The sequence below is a fragment of the Lycium ferocissimum genome, chromosome 9 (genome assembly GCF_029784015.1).
Source record: "Lycium ferocissimum isolate CSIRO_LF1 chromosome 9, AGI_CSIRO_Lferr_CH_V1, whole genome shotgun sequence".
Taxonomy (NCBI): Eukaryota; Viridiplantae; Streptophyta; class Magnoliopsida; order Solanales; family Solanaceae; genus Lycium; species Lycium ferocissimum.
This window is the reverse complement of record NC_081350.1, coordinates 47,110,816-47,128,051: the sequence shown is the minus strand read 5'-3', so window position 1 is coordinate 47,128,051 and position 17,236 is coordinate 47,110,816. Positions and strand designations below refer to the sequence as shown.

At 33.1% G+C, this 17,236-nt stretch overlaps 1 protein-coding gene across 1 annotated transcript; it reads right to left on the bottom strand.

The window, feature by feature from the left end:
- Positions 1 to 4,893: 4,893 nt before the first annotated feature.
- Positions 4,894 to 7,038, bottom strand: LOC132031120 (uncharacterized protein At4g29660-like). Its single transcript, XM_059420988.1, has 2 exons — positions 6,224 to 7,038; positions 4,894 to 5,197 (listed from the first exon to the last, which is right to left on the bottom strand). Exons 1-2 carry the CDS (start codon positions 6,404 to 6,406, stop codon positions 5,078 to 5,080), a joined length of 303 nt encoding a protein of 100 aa, XP_059276971.1. The 5' UTR covers positions 6,407 to 7,038; the 3' UTR covers positions 4,894 to 5,077.
- Between the last annotated feature and the right edge of the window lie 10,198 nt (positions 7,039 to 17,236).

Genomic DNA, 17,236 nt, shown 5'->3' with positions numbered 1-17,236 from the left:
AAAAAAAAAAAAAAAAAAAAAGTGGACCTCATATTAAAAAAACAAGCAATGTCAAAACAAAAAAAAAACGTGCACCCCATATTAAAAAAACAAACAATATTCATGTAATTCCTAAAGTATCCCCATTAAGTCAATAATGGTGGATTCATTGTCATATCAATCCATTAATGGTAGCAAATGAAATTATTGTACAACAAAAAAACATGGACCCCATATTATTGTTTTTTTTCAAAAGGTTAAGTAGTCAAACCATACAATTTCCTTTCTTTTCGTATATTAATCTGAGATCTAATCTAGATATTTAACTGTTGTATTTGTTATTCTGCCATGTCATTTATTTGTTATGTTTACTAAAATAAATATACTTTAAATATTTATATTTTAAAATAAGATAGAATTTAATTACTTTTCCATTTTTAGTCTTACTCTAATAAATGTGAAAAGAGATTAATGTCATAAAAGAAAAAATAATATTAAATGGAGATCAAATAATTAATAAGGTAAATTAGTCAAATTATAATTCTAATTGACGTTTCCTTAAAAAAAGTGCAAAAGACAACATAACAAATAAAATGAGCTAAACCAAGAATATTTACCAAAAATTAAAAAATAGTAGTTCTTCATTTAAATAGAAAATCAAATTTCTACTTTGTTTCGTTTTAAACATGTAAAATTAATTTAATAATTTGAATTAGAATTACCCAAATCAAAATTTGATAAAAAAAAATAATAAGTATTGTTTAGGTCCAATCTACATACATTAACAATAGAATATTTTACGCCTTTAAATTAAATCGAATTAAAATTCAAAATAACAACTGATGCTTAAATATTGCTATTGTTTTATCTCAAAGAGAGGAAAATAGTTTCCTTTTAAACAAGTCTTCTCTTTTAAAAAGTATTAATAAATTTTTGCCAACTTTGTATTAGTAGCAAACACTAATATAATAAAATTTTGGAAACGGAGCACAAACTACAATGTTGTATTAATCGTATTTTGAACATAGCATACATATATATATATATATATGCATAAAAACAGTGCAAACTTATATATGTTTATTAGCAATATGAAATATATATATTATCACTATCCAAACACAACTACATACACATAAATACACTATAATCCAAAGTGCGCACCGGCACACGCCGTCTAGTAGTTATAGAAGTTTCAAAAGTCTGCAACGTCTCTTTATGAAATGTCTTCAACCTAAATCTTTTTGAAAATCATCTTTTTTTTTAAAAAAAAAAAAAAAACGCGTCTTTTCAAATGTTGCCATATAAATTAAAACTAATGGAACACTACTTTTCTCTCTCTTTTAATTTCGTTTTTTCTTATTTTTCATACATAAGTACGCACTAACTTTCTACTGCAATATGACTTCTACAAACACAAAAAGTGGAGTTTTCAATTTGCATCTAGATGTAGTTGTTGTCTAACACCTCAAGAGGAAACTATTTCACATGTTTTCCTAGGGTCTGCAGTGGCACAAGAGATTGGAAGTATTTTTGTGGACCTGCTGGAATTAATATAGCAGGTTTACAGTTGACTCAGGTTATCACATCTTGGTGGGAAGCTTCAGTCAACCACCATATTAAGATGATATACCAAGCTGTGCCAATTGTTATTGTTTGGGAACTTTGGAAAAAAAGAAACACTCTACTGCATGGTGGCCAGTTGTCAGTGAATAGTCTAACATATAAGATTATGCATTCTCTCATTCTATTCATGAAGGCAAGAAGGAAAAATTTAAACTATGCTCCATATAGTTGGGTGGATGTACTGAAAGCACTGCATGCCTATTCTCCTAAAATGAAGATAATTCAGGTAGGTTGGAGACCCCCCGATATAGGATGGCTAAAATGCAACACTGATGGGGCATCAAGGGGAAATCCTGGTAGAAGTTCATGGAGTTTTTTGTCTGAGAAATGAAGATGGAGATCTGATTTTTGCTCAATCTCAGGAAATGAAAGAGGATAATTATACTAATACTGAGGCTGAAGCAGAAGCCATTGTACAGCCTTTGAGATACATGGAGAGAAAGCATATGATTCAGGAAACTGACTCTATGTTGATGAAAAATGTAATGAAGAAGAGGTGGCATGGCCCTTGGCAAATCATCACCAGAGTAGAGGAGATTTGGAGGATTATGAGTCAAAGAACAATTTTTATTTCTCATGTGTATAGAGAGGGGGGTAAACTTGCAGATTTTCTTGCAAATTTAGCTCTGGACAAGGGAGATTTCATTGCTAATAGCTTTCAGGAGATGGAAGTATGGGGTAGGAAGCTTATTAACAGTGATAAAAGCAAGGTACCTTATTTGAGAATCAGGAATTGTAAAAGATGATGGATTATATGCAAGATAAAAAGGAACAGAAGGAGAGAATAAGGAGAAGGGTTAACAAATATCAACATTCTCAAATTCTGGGGAAGGAGAGAATGAAGATACTTTTTTACTCTAAACATGTTTGATTCATGTGCAGGTTTCCTACAATATTACAAGGTTTTAACAGATATTACACTAATGAAGAGGCAAATCACTCACAGCAGGCAAATAGACACAATTAGAGAACCTCAACACTCAAGCATGGAGAACAACAAGCCAAAAAAGACACACATAGTAACAGATCCACAACGAGAGGGAAGCAATATTCTTTCAAAAAGGACATCAGGCACGAACTCAATATATACACATCCCACTCTTACAATCCATGTAAAATTCAGCAGAGGAACACAAAGATCCAGGTCACAAACAACAGCGAAGCGGCAAAACTTTCAATCAACTTTGGCAGAACTAGAATCGCAAAAATGGAGGTGGAAATCGAGGAAAGCAAAGCAGATATCAAGCAACAAACCTGAGTACAGAGCAAATCCAAGTTCAAATCAGCTGAGAAGATGGATATGGAAGCGATTCCGGTGCAGCATCAATGGCTAGAATCCTAGTTTCCTAATTCTCTTCAGCTCAAACTATTTACATTTCATTTTGTTGTTTTATCTAGACCTCTCAGACGATGACCTTTTACTTCTTTAGCTAATATTAATAAAATAGCCCTAGGTGATACAAAGCCTAGTGGCCTTTAATTTAAAAAAAAAAAAAAAACACAAAAGCTATTGTTTTGTTTATAATGAAACATCAGAATGATATTTCATGGATATAAGCTATTCATCCCAGCCGTGCACAGTGTAATTGTCACTTTATTTTTTTTGTTAAAAGCATAATAATTTGTTATCTTTTGTGAAGCTGGTCCCAAAACCTAGTACTCTCTTTGCATTATACACCCAACCTAAACATCCACATATTTTTGTCAAGTTGATCATTGTACTGACTGATCTTTTTACTCAAGTAAGAAACTATATTACTCTACAATATGGTATCGGAGTAGATACAGTCAGACTTCTCTATAACGAGCATCCGCATATAACAGCACCTCTTTATAACAACAATATTTTTTCGAAACTGATTTATTATATTATATTTTACTTCTCTATAACAACATTTCACCTATAACAATAACAACCAACTTCATATCGGTAGCTCTTTGTATAATTACCCCCACATAACAGCTATCTTCTTTTTTTGGTAATATAATAATTAACCATCTTTATAAAAATAGAATATATATATGATTGTCAATAATAAGTGTAGATATTTTGACCAAATATCACATGAATATATATATTTTCATCATGAAAAAAAAATTCTTCGTTGTATAAAGTGTGATTTGTAAAATGAAAGAATCATACATTTCTTATGTAGCCATAGATACTATATTGTATTTGAATCAGACTTCCAACCAAAGCACTCCAGTAAAGTACGATTTGTCCTTTGGATAAAATTTTAAGACATTGATGGGGGAAAATGCTACACATTATCCTGCGTTTTGTTTGAACCTCATGCTTTTGGTTTTCTATAGAGATCAAACTATATACATTCTGGGAAATCATGCCGTGTAAATAATTGGTTTTGAAGCTTAAGTGTGAAAGTGAATGGAAAGGGAAGAGAAATTCCTTCTTTTAGTTGCGCTGCCCCACAAGCATCTATTTCCTAAAGGGCCATTTGCACTTTTGTCCTCTTTTGTGTTGGTCTTTAATTTTTGTCCCTCAAGACAAACAACTTTTTCTCGGAGCATAAATTTATATTTTTATATCATAATATCCCACAAGTTATGCCGAATCCCTAAAAGAACTTATGTTCCGCTAGGCATAAGTTCGATTTTGAAGAGCAAAATTAAAGACCAATCCATTTGAAGAACAAACCGTGCAATTTCTTCTTTCCTAAGAGCTCTATGTGAGTATCTTATACAAACACAAATATAAAACCAGAAATGAAATTAAGTTGATCTTGAAGAGAAGAACACCAATTAAAACTAAGAAAGACAAAGGGAAAGATGGGGAAGGACCAAAATAGAATAGAGAAAACTGAAACTATAGAAATGGTAAATGATGCTTAAAGTTGTTTATTTTGTTGCTATTATAACACTCTTAAACTAAATGCTGCTGAAATCACTTCTCATTGCTTTTTCACTATTGAAGTACTAAGTCATATTCATAATGCATCTATCTCCAACAACATAATAGAAAAAGGGTAGTCTGATATACGAAGCATCCTTCTGATCCACAACCTACCTGGATGAAAGCACCGGTAGTTGATTCCACAGCTCAAACATGTAACCCATAGTTCAAACGAAGACAGCTTCATTGTTGTTCCAGAACTCCTCTCCACAACCCAATGAGCAATTAAATTATAATCTTTACAAAGGAAGATAGATCGAGTATAATTACACAAAATATTTAAAAAATAATGGCAACTTTCCTTTTACACAAAATATTTAAAAAATAATGGCAACTTTCCTTTTCTTAATAATCAGTTCCAAATTCGGTGGATAACAGGCTTGAACTTCTACTCTTCTCCACTAACATAGAGCTGGTTCCACTTGTAAGAGTCGAACTAGTATGCACCTACCACACATCTTGTTTGTACTACCTTTGTTGTTGAACCAAAGACTAAGGCGGTACCTTTCCTTCTCCTAGAGCTTACATTGGATACCTAGTAACAATCCAATTTACTGCAGCTCAGAGTTCGAACTTTCCCATAGGAGGAACATCGCCTCTCATTACTCTCCAAGGGCCACCATAAAACATTGGTTTCATTAGAGGCACTTCTTGCCCAGGGTGTTCTTCCCAGTATTTTTCCTGTCATTTCGAAAGAAAGAACTCTTATATAAACAGAGGAATTTGGAACTGACAAGTAAACTGAAGGCGGAAAAAAAGAATCTGATACTTAACGCACAAGGGAAAGTCTTTATTTTGAGCAAATGGGTAGTATCATATGTAAGGTGTAAAAAACAAAAAGTCAAGAATTAGATCAGAGAGATGAGCTAAGATCAAAAGCAATGTGAGTACATAAATTCATATAATCCGCTTACTTTGACTGTTTCAATCTTTTCAGACAGAACAAACAATGTACTTCTAATCCATTGTATACAAAGGTCAAACAATTAAGTAACTAACTTGATTTTACAGTGTATACAACCGAGTTTTTGGCCAAAAACATCCTTTAAGTATGACGGCAAATTAAACAAAATCAAGTTGTTCATTAAAAGGCAATGCTATCTCAGTTCTCAACAAGAATAGAAGAGAATATTCCAAAGATTTTGGTAGTTCTGTAACGTGAGATAGCTTAAGGAGGAAACTTGTTCATTTTTGCAAAAAATGAGGACGTCTTTTGTTTACCAGAATACTTAAAGGATGTAGTTTAAGTTGTGGGTATAGTTGAGGGATGTTTTTCGCCAAAAACTCGATCCCGTTGAGTTAATGAATAATCTAGTATGCAATTAGAAACTGATAATAATACCTTTGGGAATTATTAAGTAATCAAATTCCTGCAACTTCTGAAGTATGTGTGGAACTCTCATTCTTTGTAGTCACACTTCCCATGTAACTTTTCTAAAGGTAATTTTACAGATAAAAACCAAGGAGGTAGTGATATTGTAACCTGAGTGGCTCTTTTACCATGTTTTAAATGGAGAGGGGCAAGGTGCATTTCCAATAAGCCCTGCACTTGAACTATCTAAACCATAATCCTGCCTATACCCGTTCAATCAAGAAACAATTGGTGCTTTTAAGTTTCAAAACTAACTTCACAAAGCTGCTATCCCCAGTATGTCAAAAGAAAGGGCAAGCATCAAGTGGTTAAAAAAGGATGTAAAGCCACTATACCTTGTAAAGTTGTTCAGTGATGGCTGCTCCAATAACCCCTGTATAAAATGCACATACATAGATTGAAACAAGAGGTGTAAACGATTTTGGTCTCCTAAATGGTTCTACCATATCCCAGAGGAGCGTCTTTTCCCATTTTGTGTATACATAATCTGCATATTTCCTCCACATATACGTTGCCATTTCCACGAGATCCTTTAATTATCAGCTGAACTGCACAGAGAAAATATTTGCTTAATTGGCAGATGTAGACATTGATATACAGAAAGAGTAACATGATTTATTAAGGGAGATTTTCAATGCAGGAGTACTTACCATACTTTGGTGGCACAAAAGCAAACTTACAAGTCATTGCTAGAAAAACATAATATGTATATAACTATGAAATAGGACTACTGAAAAACAAATATTAACTGGAGGAACACTTGCAAGAGAAAAATAGATCAGTAATTTGGTAACATAAGGAGTTTTATTGAGAAGGACATAATAAAATATATCTCTTGCTGTTTAACCATTTTTCATCAGCGACCCATAAGGTGAGAATCTATTTCCATCTTTTATCTCCATTAACGGCTGTGATGACCCTTAAGGTTTATAATGTCGAATGACCGAAGTACTTAAAATGGAATTATCAAGAATTTATTTAAGGATTTTCATTATATCAACAGAAGTAATGTCACGAGGAGCAGTCACCAACAACATACCCAGTGTAATCCCACGGGTAGGGTCTGGAGAGGGTCCAGTGTACGCAGACCTTGCCCCTACCTCGTGGAGATAGATAGGTCGTTTCCGAAAGACCCTCGGCTCAAGAAAAACATTTCAAAGCAGTTTGAAAAGGGAATGCGGCAATAAAGAAGACATGACAACTAATTATAAGGAAAGCAGTGCAGTAACAACATCGAATTAATGAGTTAACTGAAGCACAAGAAACACTGGTGGTAATAGAAATCGAAGAACAACAAGCTAAGAAACTACAAGCATAAAGTTAATACTACTATAAGAAAGTGGAAACTACCATCAAAGCATCTTAATTTAGCTTATTTAACTAGCACAGCGTATATTTCCAAACACACAAAAGAAATCTGATTTTCCACTCACTTTAACACAATGCATGTAAAGAACAAATGACAAAAGTTGGGTACATGACCTATATGATTAGAGTGCTAAGAATTGTATGGCCCGTATCTGTCCACATAGTATCCTGTTTCTGTGTAGTCATCAGAAGCCAACCTCATTATTGGAGCATTAACTATGGCATCAATCAAATTTAGATGGAACCTTCCATAATGCTCCAAGCCTTTCATGATCCTAAAGATAGCTACTTCTTTTTTTAACTCACGAGAGAGTCTGCTACGAAGAAATGTTAAATGATATTGCAAGTACAGCAACAAGATTAAGTTTTCATTTTGTAAAATCTTCTTATTGCTTGGAGATTAAATACCCCAATATCCGACAAGATCACGGGCAATCTCATCAAATCACATACAAGCTAACTAAACATCCACCTTACAATAACAGAAAAGAAACTCCCTTAAAGATGAAAGTCAAAACATAACTACCAAAAGGAGAATGAAAAGATATCAAGATAACCTTTGACGTAGGAATAGATTATCTTAAGAGTGGAAAGCATAAGCATGAGTTAATATGTTATAGAACTAAAAGGAAAATTGCAATAATTTTCAATTGGTTTCCTATAAGGAGTAATCCTCCACATATTTGGTCTCAATAACTAATCTACCAGTTCCCCGCCTTTTTAACTGACCAAATTTCAGTATTTTACCCTGTAAAGGTTTTGGGTTACGAAGTTAAGAGTAATGTATTCCAATAAAAGCAAACTGCAAGCTCTAATTTCAATCATGTACTACTATTAAGTATTACCTTATCCAAAAAGAAATGCATCATATACTACAAACTTCCTTAGCCTTTAAAGCTTTCTTGCCTGTTACCCGGAGAAATTGGTTCCTTGGGGTCGGGGATAAGTCAAGCCATCATTCTTTTAACAACAGTATGGTTAACAAAAAATAAAATGGCAGTCCATCCTACAAATTTGATACAAATATGAAATACCGTATTCTAGTGCGGGTTATCTCTCCTGTGTGGTTTGCTAGGCACCCGAAGGGTAACGGCTGCGGGTTCCCTTGTCATAAAAAAATATATATGAAATACCAAATTGTTATATATTCTTTAGATAATCGAGAAATCAATAATAAGCCCGCTCCTCTAACCTTCTCCATTTAACTACCAGGATTCTGTCGGCAGGATTCGAACCTATGACCTAACCACACATCACGTGCTGCTCTCTTACCACTAGACCTAAGCCCTCAGAGCTACATATAGTTATACAATAAGGAAAATCATAATTTAAAAATTGGTTCTTTTCGCATTCATATTTTAGTCGGATCACAGACTAATTTCACTAAATAATTGAATATCACCACTGAATATACAATTATACACTAATTTTCACGACTCGCAAATATATTTCCAGTTTCTTTTACCGAGAGTATAAATCTATTCTATCAATCGAATAGTTACTATCAATCGTAATAGAAATAAAGTCCTTGTTGTATAGCTATATATAGTTATACAATTAGGAAACATAATTTAAAAATTGGCTCTTTTAGCATTCATAGTTTAGTTGGATTACTTAATAATTTCACTAAATAATTGAATTTCACTGTTGCATATACAATTATACACTAATTTTCATGATTAGCAAATAGATTTACAATTTGTTTTTGTTTCTGTTACCAGAAATTAAAATTAAAAAAAAAACAATACAGTGCGTTGTATAGCTATACAATTAGGAAACATAATTTAAAAATTGGCTCTTTTAGCATTCATCGTTTAGTTGGATTACTTAATAATTTCACTAAATAATTGAATTTCACTATTGCATATACAATTATACACTAATTTCCATGATTAGCAAATAGATTTACAATTTGTTTTTGTTACCAGAAATTAAAATAGAAAAATACCAATATAGTGCTGAAAATAATGAACTCACACTAAACACATAAGAAAGTAATGAAATCACATAATTTAAAAACTGGTTCTTTTAGCATTGATATTTAATTGTATTACTGAATAAGTTCACTAAATGGTTGTATTTCACTGTTGCATACACAATTAAACACTAATTTTCACGATTAGCAAATAGATTTCCAGTTTCTTTTTGAGGAAATTAAAATAGAAATACGATGCTGAAAAGAACAAAATCACATTAAGAATAGAATCAGCTTCATTAACAAATGAAATAAAATATAAAGGCAAAAACTAAAAATATTTAAAATCATAGCAAAGAAAGAAAATACCTGAGAGATGATTTTGATTACGCTAAAGGAAGGATTCGAAATCATGGAATTTTGAGGGGAAAATCGGGTTGAATTTGGGGTCCATTTGATTGTTGTTCTTCCAGCCCGTTAGAATGACTTTGGGCTTGATACAAGCCCATTCAAAATGGCCCAATTGTTGTTTCTTTTTGGACTTTTTCATAACTATGGCCGATTTACAAAGTTATCTTTTTTGTTCCTATTTTTAAAAGTTGTGTGAATATAGCTCTTAAAGTTTACCCTTTCAGATAACACTAGACTGGCATCTAATTAACGGCATCCGTGTTTTTCAAAGGCAAAATCCTGATTTGAGCTCGGACACCTCGGTAAACTGAATCAGCTCTTGGGAGGGGAATAACAACTGGAAACGGCCGTTAATACCCAAGTGTTGTAGCACAACCGGCCAAGGCAATTCAGAAAAATGAGAATGTTCGCTCATATGTTTCTCAATCTTACTGACAAAGTATAGGAACAAAAAAGGATACCTGTGTAATTCGACCATAGTTATGAAAAAGTCCAAAAAGAAACAACAATTGGGTCATTTTGAATGGGCTTGTATCAAGCCCAAAGTCATTCTAACGGGCTGGAAGAACAACAATCAAATGGACCCCAAATTCAACCCGATTTTACCCTCAAAATTTCATGATTTCGAATCCCTCCTTTAGCGTAATCAAAATCATCTCTCATGTATTTTCTTTCTTTGCTATGATTTTGAATGTTTTTAGTTTTCGACTTTATATTTTATTTCATTTTGTTAATGAATCTGATTCTATTCTTAATGTGATTTTGTTCTTTTCAGCACTGTATTTCTATTTTAATTTCCTCAAACAGAAACAAAAAAGAGACTGGAAATCTATTTGCTAATCGTGAAATTAGCTTAGTTTAAAAGTACGAGGTGTTACATATGGGGATAAATTGCCACCTCTAGATTGCAACAAATTAAGTGTTCAAACTTAAATTGGATACACCAACTCGAGTTTGAGAGGGAATGTTAAAATTTTCTTTCCTTCTACTTTATGATTTACATCAATGGTAGAAAATTTACTTTCTTTTTTAGTATAGGAATATTAAGTTTCCTACTAAGTCTAGGATCTACATTAATTATTTAATATTTAATTTCTTTTTAGTTTAGAATCTATAAGGAAAATAGCATATACGTTCTTTTCCCTAATTTATTAAGGCTTATATTGACACAACTTTTAAAAATAGGGACAAAATCCAAAGAATGAAAATGTACATTTGTGTAAATAGGCCGTAGTTATGAAAAAGTCCCAAAAGAAAAACAAATGGGCAATACGCATGAATGCCCTATCTTGGGGTGGTCTTTAATTGCACCCCCCCCCCCCCCCCAAAATCACTAGTCTATAATTTTGCACTTCAACAATCTAAGTGAAAAAAAAAATGATCGAAAATATCCCTGACATTAGAAAAACAAAAAAGGAAATTCGACCTACTCTTATCTATGACCAAATTTCGCAAGGCAACATAAGTTCAGTAGGAATTTGATACTTACTCATTTGGAAAAAAGATGATTTGAACTGAAGAGAACAAACATCTAAACACACTCTAACTTGTTTGAAATCCATGGCAAGAAACAAGAACAAGAAAGGAAAGAATTGAAACTAAAAATAACTCTGGCAAATATTCTGAAAGCTACATGAATCCAAATACACAAAAAGAAAACATTTTTTCTTTCGAAGAAAGACCAGGACTGAGTGGCTCCTTAAAATCAGAGCAAGTTAGAACTTCAACCAAACATGTACTCTTTAGTTAGTTGTTTAAATCAAGATAATAGAGAGTTTGGCACTCAAAAAAGGTTTGGGAAATCATTTAAAAGGTTAAGATCGGCTCAAAATCAACCAAAAACCAAAGCTAAGCCTGCGATTTAGGAAGGAACTTCATATATATATATATATATATATTTCTTTTGAAAAGATGAATCTGGGAGGAACAAATAATGATTTTTTAGGAGAAAAACCAAACAGGCATTCACGACTTTAAATCTCACAGCATCATCAACCTTCAACTACTTTCAATTAATCGATACCACGAACAATTACTCAATATTTTAATACAAATCCAGAACTGGAAAAACGATATATTGATTTTACTCAACTTTCATTTCAGTTTAAAGAGGACAAGTATTCAAACTTTTAACTTCTTAAAGCCATCAAACAAGGCATGCGATGGCATTTATAATAGACTAAAGGAGAGAACACAAAAATATACTAATAGCAAACCTCACACTTTCACATGGGCAATAAAAGAAATCTGATTTAGCTAGACAACTCAAACAAGATTAACTAATCTAAATCAAATGGGAAAACATACAGAACTGAAAACAGTAAAACAGAGAGGAAATATGCACTAAAAATAATGACTACAAGATCAGTAACCTAACAACATTGAGGCTTAAATTAAACTAAACTAATCACGTAATTCTACGTTGAACCGAAAATGCAGGCAGAAATTAAATTTACTTATTTAACATAACAACTCAGAATATAAATGAGAGGAAGAACAAGAGCATAACGGAAGGAAATTACCTGTTGGGGAGCAGCGACACCTTGAACTTCACCAAAGATTTGAACACTCGAAACGAGTCGAAAGAAAAAATATTGAACTTATACCGACCCGTCCTTTGTTGAGTGAATTTATAGAACCCCAAATTCTAGGGTTTGAACAAATTTGAGCGGTGTGGATTTGAAATTGTTTCTTTGAAATCGGGATTCTATTTTGAAACTTGTAGTGGGATGGAGCGAAGTCCACAAAAGTTAAAATGACTTTTCAGTCGCCGAATGGAGAAGATGAAGACAACGACATTAATTGTGTTACCCGAAATGGGCAAACAGCACTGGTAACGTGAAATATGGACGAAATCTTTGGCAAAAAATTGGTTTGGGTGAGCTGGAGGTTCAAGAGGATTTTAGGGTCCGTATTGTTTGCTGTTGTTTTTGGTGGACTGAAGAACAAAGTGGGCTACTGGGTCGGGTCTTGGAAATAATGGGCTGGGCGGATTTGTGTTAATTGGGCTGAAGGAGAAGCTGCTTTGAGAATTAAAAAGTGGTTAAAAACTAGTTTAAAAGGTAACCTTTTATGTTTGCGAATTGCCCTTCTTTTGGGGTGGTCTTTGAATTTTGCCCCTCATATTTGAAATCTTTAAATTTTGGCCTTTCCGCTAAAAACGTGGGTTCCAGGTTCGAACCCCACTCGGTCAAAAACTTAAAAAAAAATTCACAAGACGAGTTTAAATTTCGCTATACCCCCACCGCATACACTTATTAAGGAATTACCAAAGTTATGCGGACCAAGCATACTTATGCCTTATGGGCGACTTAAAGCATAAGTATCGGATCCGGCATAACTTTGGTAATTCCTTCATACAAGTTTATGGGATCCATATACTTATGGGCAAACTTTTAATGGATAAATTTTTAGTTAACCTAACTAAAAGTTTTTTTTTTTAGTTATGCCTTATGTGACTTTTAGTTAAGGCATAACTAAAAGTATGTCACATAAGGCATAACTTTTCCTTAAGACATAGACTTTGTTTTATAAGCCAAATTTGGTTAGTTCAAACTCCGCATATTGGCAACCAAATTGAACTTAACATCAAAGAGCGAACGCATTGGGAAAAAACAGATCATACATTGCGTAAACAAAGCATGCTCATAAAAGGCCGATATTGTTTTTATATTTTATCTCTTGGTGCATCGTAGGATGTGTCAATTTGCGCAACTTGGTAAGTGCAAATACTATGATCGAGGTACATTTGCAACATTTTAAGACACGAATATGCATTAAGATACATTTAGTTAGAACAACATCCACATTCTTTATTGGTTTGTTATGATTCTCGAAGTCCGGTCCCATTAAAAGTTTGTCCATAAATATGGTACGATTTAAGCATAAACTTGTTAAGGAATTATCAAATTTTTGACCCGCATAAACTTGTTAAGGAATTATCAAAGTTATCCGACTCAAGCATAAACTTGTTAAGGAATTACCAAAGTTATGCTGACCCGCACTCTTACTTGTGCCAAGTCCGCCCATATGCGATATGCCAGTCGGCATAACTTGGTAATTCCTTAACAAGTGTATCTGGATCCGAGCATACACGCGCCCAAATCTTGCCTCGCAATTTTTTTTTTTTTAATTTATGCTTGAGCGGGGGTTCGAACCAGAACCTCATGATTTCTGCGTGAACGCTCAGGGTTGCAACGCAAAGGGCAAAAATTAAAGATCAACAATATGAGGGGCATAATTTAAAGACCACAAATATGAGGGGCAAAATTTAAAGACCACTCCAAAAGAAGGGCAATTCGCGCAAAAAAATGTTTATGTTTCAACTGTAACCAACTCTCCTAAGATTAGGCCAATTTGAGACGAAATAATCACTCAATTAATTAATTAAGCTTCTTGATTTGAACAAAGTAAAAATACTTATTTTACACAAATACGAGCTAATTATAACTATTAACTCGTCAATGACTTTAATTTGACACTTTGAAGTAAGTACTTAATTAAACACTCATTTTGAATATGATTAATACTATATATATATATATATATATATATATATATATATATATATGAATGATATACATATTAGAACATTTTGCAAAATGTAATGGCAAAATAGCACCAAAGCTAGTTAAGAAAAATATTTTTGAATTTTAAGAATACGTATTTCACTCTGTTTGAAATTCAAGAAGCTCGACTAATTAATTTAAAATGTGGAGGGTCAAAATTGGGTGTCAACATGCACTAAGTGCTTAAAAAAGGACATAAAGCCAATATACCTTGTAGAGTTGCTCAGTGATAGCTGCCCCAGTGACCCTTGTATAAAATGTACAGACATAGATTGTAACAAGAGGAGTAAATGATTTTGGTCTCCTAAATTTCTATCATATCCCAGAGGAACGTCTTTTCCCATTTTGTGTACACATAATCTGCATACTTCCTCCACATATACGTTGCCATTTCCACGAGATCCTTTAAATATGAGTTGAACTGCACAGAGAAATATTTGGTTAATTGGCTGATGTAGCTATCAATATGCAGAAAACAGGAACATGATTTATTAAGGGAGTTTCTCAATCCAGGACAACTCAATTTTACCATAATTTTTGTGGCATAAAAGAGAACTTACAATTTATTACTAGAAGAACATATTATGTAAATATGACTGTTCAAAAAACAGAACACAATATGTAAATATGATGAATTAGGACTGTCAAAAGAATGAATACTAACTGGCGGAAGACTTGCCAAAGAAAAGTAGAGTAGTAATTTGGTAAAGGCGGGAAGACTATCAGACGTTAAATTTGCCAAAGAAAAGCGGCCCCCCTTAGAGTAGTAATTTGGTAACATAAGGAATTCTACTGAGAAGGACATAACAAAATATATTTCTTGCTCTTTAGAGATCTCCATTTTTCATCAGCAACCCATAAGGCGAGAATCTATTTCCATCGTTTATCTCCATTAACGATTGTTATGGATTTATGGCCCTTAAGGTTTATAATATCAAAATGACCTATGTGCACAAAATGGACTTAATCAAGAATCTTACTCAAGGATTTTCATTGTATCAGCAGAAGTAATGTCACGAGGAGCAGTCCAACCTACAGATTTGATATAAATACCATATAGTTATACATTCTTTTTTATAATCCATAAATCTCCTAGCTCTAGTGGAGCGCGGTATGGAACTCCATAGACAATGAGCCCACGCCTCTGCCCTTCTCGATTGAAATACTAGACTTTTGTCTGCAACACTATTCAAACCCGTAACACGTGCCATTCAGGGACGGAGCATAAGCTGAAACCCAACAGCTTTTGGCTCGGAACGTTAAAAAAAAAAACTACTAAACATATACAAACATTAAATTCCGAACTCAAGTAACTCAAAAAGTAAGTGGTTTTAGTGGAATTTCAAACCCATAAACTTTAAATCTTCACTCCACGGTCTCCACCTCTATGCCTAGCCACGCATCAAGCGCTGCTCTTTTACCACTAGAAAAAAGCCCAAGGAGATACATAAAAACTTATACAATTAGGAAATCAAAATTTACAAATTGGTTCTTTTAGCATTCATAGTTTAGCTGAATTACAGACTGATTTCACTAAATGGTTGGATTTCACTGCTGCAATACACTAATTCTTACGATCAACAATATAGCTAACGACATTTTCAAAAATTACTAAAAAAGGGTGCTAACCCGCTATTTTTAAAAATAAAAGCTGAAGCTTTTGAAGTTTAATTTGCTAAGTTTAGGTGCTAGGAGCTTAAACCAATGCTTAAAGAGTCATGCTACAGTGAAAGCTTGAGGCTTTTCAATAATTACGGTAAAAAGAAACAACCCAATATTGTTATAATAAACTAGTGAACATGCCATGCTTTGCGCGGTAATTATGAATATTAATATTTATTCACTTAAAATAATTAAAGTAGGTTGCTTCACCTAAATTTTGACCGTCTCATTCCCTTATATCATGTGTGATTTCACAAAGTAAAGGGGAGAGAAAAATTCATTTATTAACTTCCTTTGCATAAACTATTCATAATTTACTTTGTTAGTTGTTTGACAAAAATCACAATATCAATAACACATAGATATATTATCATCTTAGTCTAATTTTTAAGTAATATAAAAACTTAAATGAATATATAGGTAATTCTCTTCTACTTCGCTCTTCTTTAGCTTTTTAAAGGAAAACAATCATATGACAGCTCGTCCTTCCTTTTTTTTTTTTTTTCCTTCTCGCCTCGACCAAACCAAAGATGATATCAATTCATGTAGGTCATATGGACATATGGTACTTGATAAAAACTTATTTAAAGCAAGTTTTGATCCCAATATCTCTAACTTTTAAGGTTTGAACCTTGGTTATTGAATAACTGCTTCATTAGGTTATCAGTTAATAATTACCAAGATTTGGCAAAGGATAAATTATAAGTCAATTTTGGTACGTTACTTGTCCAATGGAAGACAATTTAGTGATATTCTCAATATAAATCTTTCATTCCTTCAAGTTATAAGGTGCATGAAAAAAATTGAAAACTGTAGAATCTTTTTTGTTGGCAAAGAAATCAAAGTGCTTTTCAAGAAATCAAAACGGACACTCCAATGAAAGAAAGCTCGAGTGTTGTATTTCGTTGAAAGGCTATTCAAAAATAAAGTATTTTCAGAAATTCTACTAAATTTCTTCAACAATTTTTTTTAAAAAAAGGCTGCCCAAAAGCTAATAGAGCTACACCTCCGTCCCAACATGATTGAAGGCTAAACCTTATATTAGCTTGGAATAGTTATGGATCTTTTTCTAATATATATAATAGCATTATTTTCTGTTCCTCCTACCCCACCCCCCCCCTTTTTTTTTTTTTTTTTTGGTTTCCTTCCCGCTCTTTATTACCTGCCACTTATCCAGCAAATAGAATACATAGGGAAAAAGTTCCTTTAATTTCCCTCAAAAAATCAGACTAAACATCCTAAAGTTACTCTATCGCATATAAATCCCACAAAAAAGGTAGTCTCAATAATCAATTGAAAGTGAAGAGAGTACAATATTAGAGTATTCAATCGGGGAATGACTTCTTTATTTGCTTGCAATGTTTGCTGTCACGGGTGGATGTACCATTGTAGATACGGGTTTGATTGAACTCATAACTTTTGAT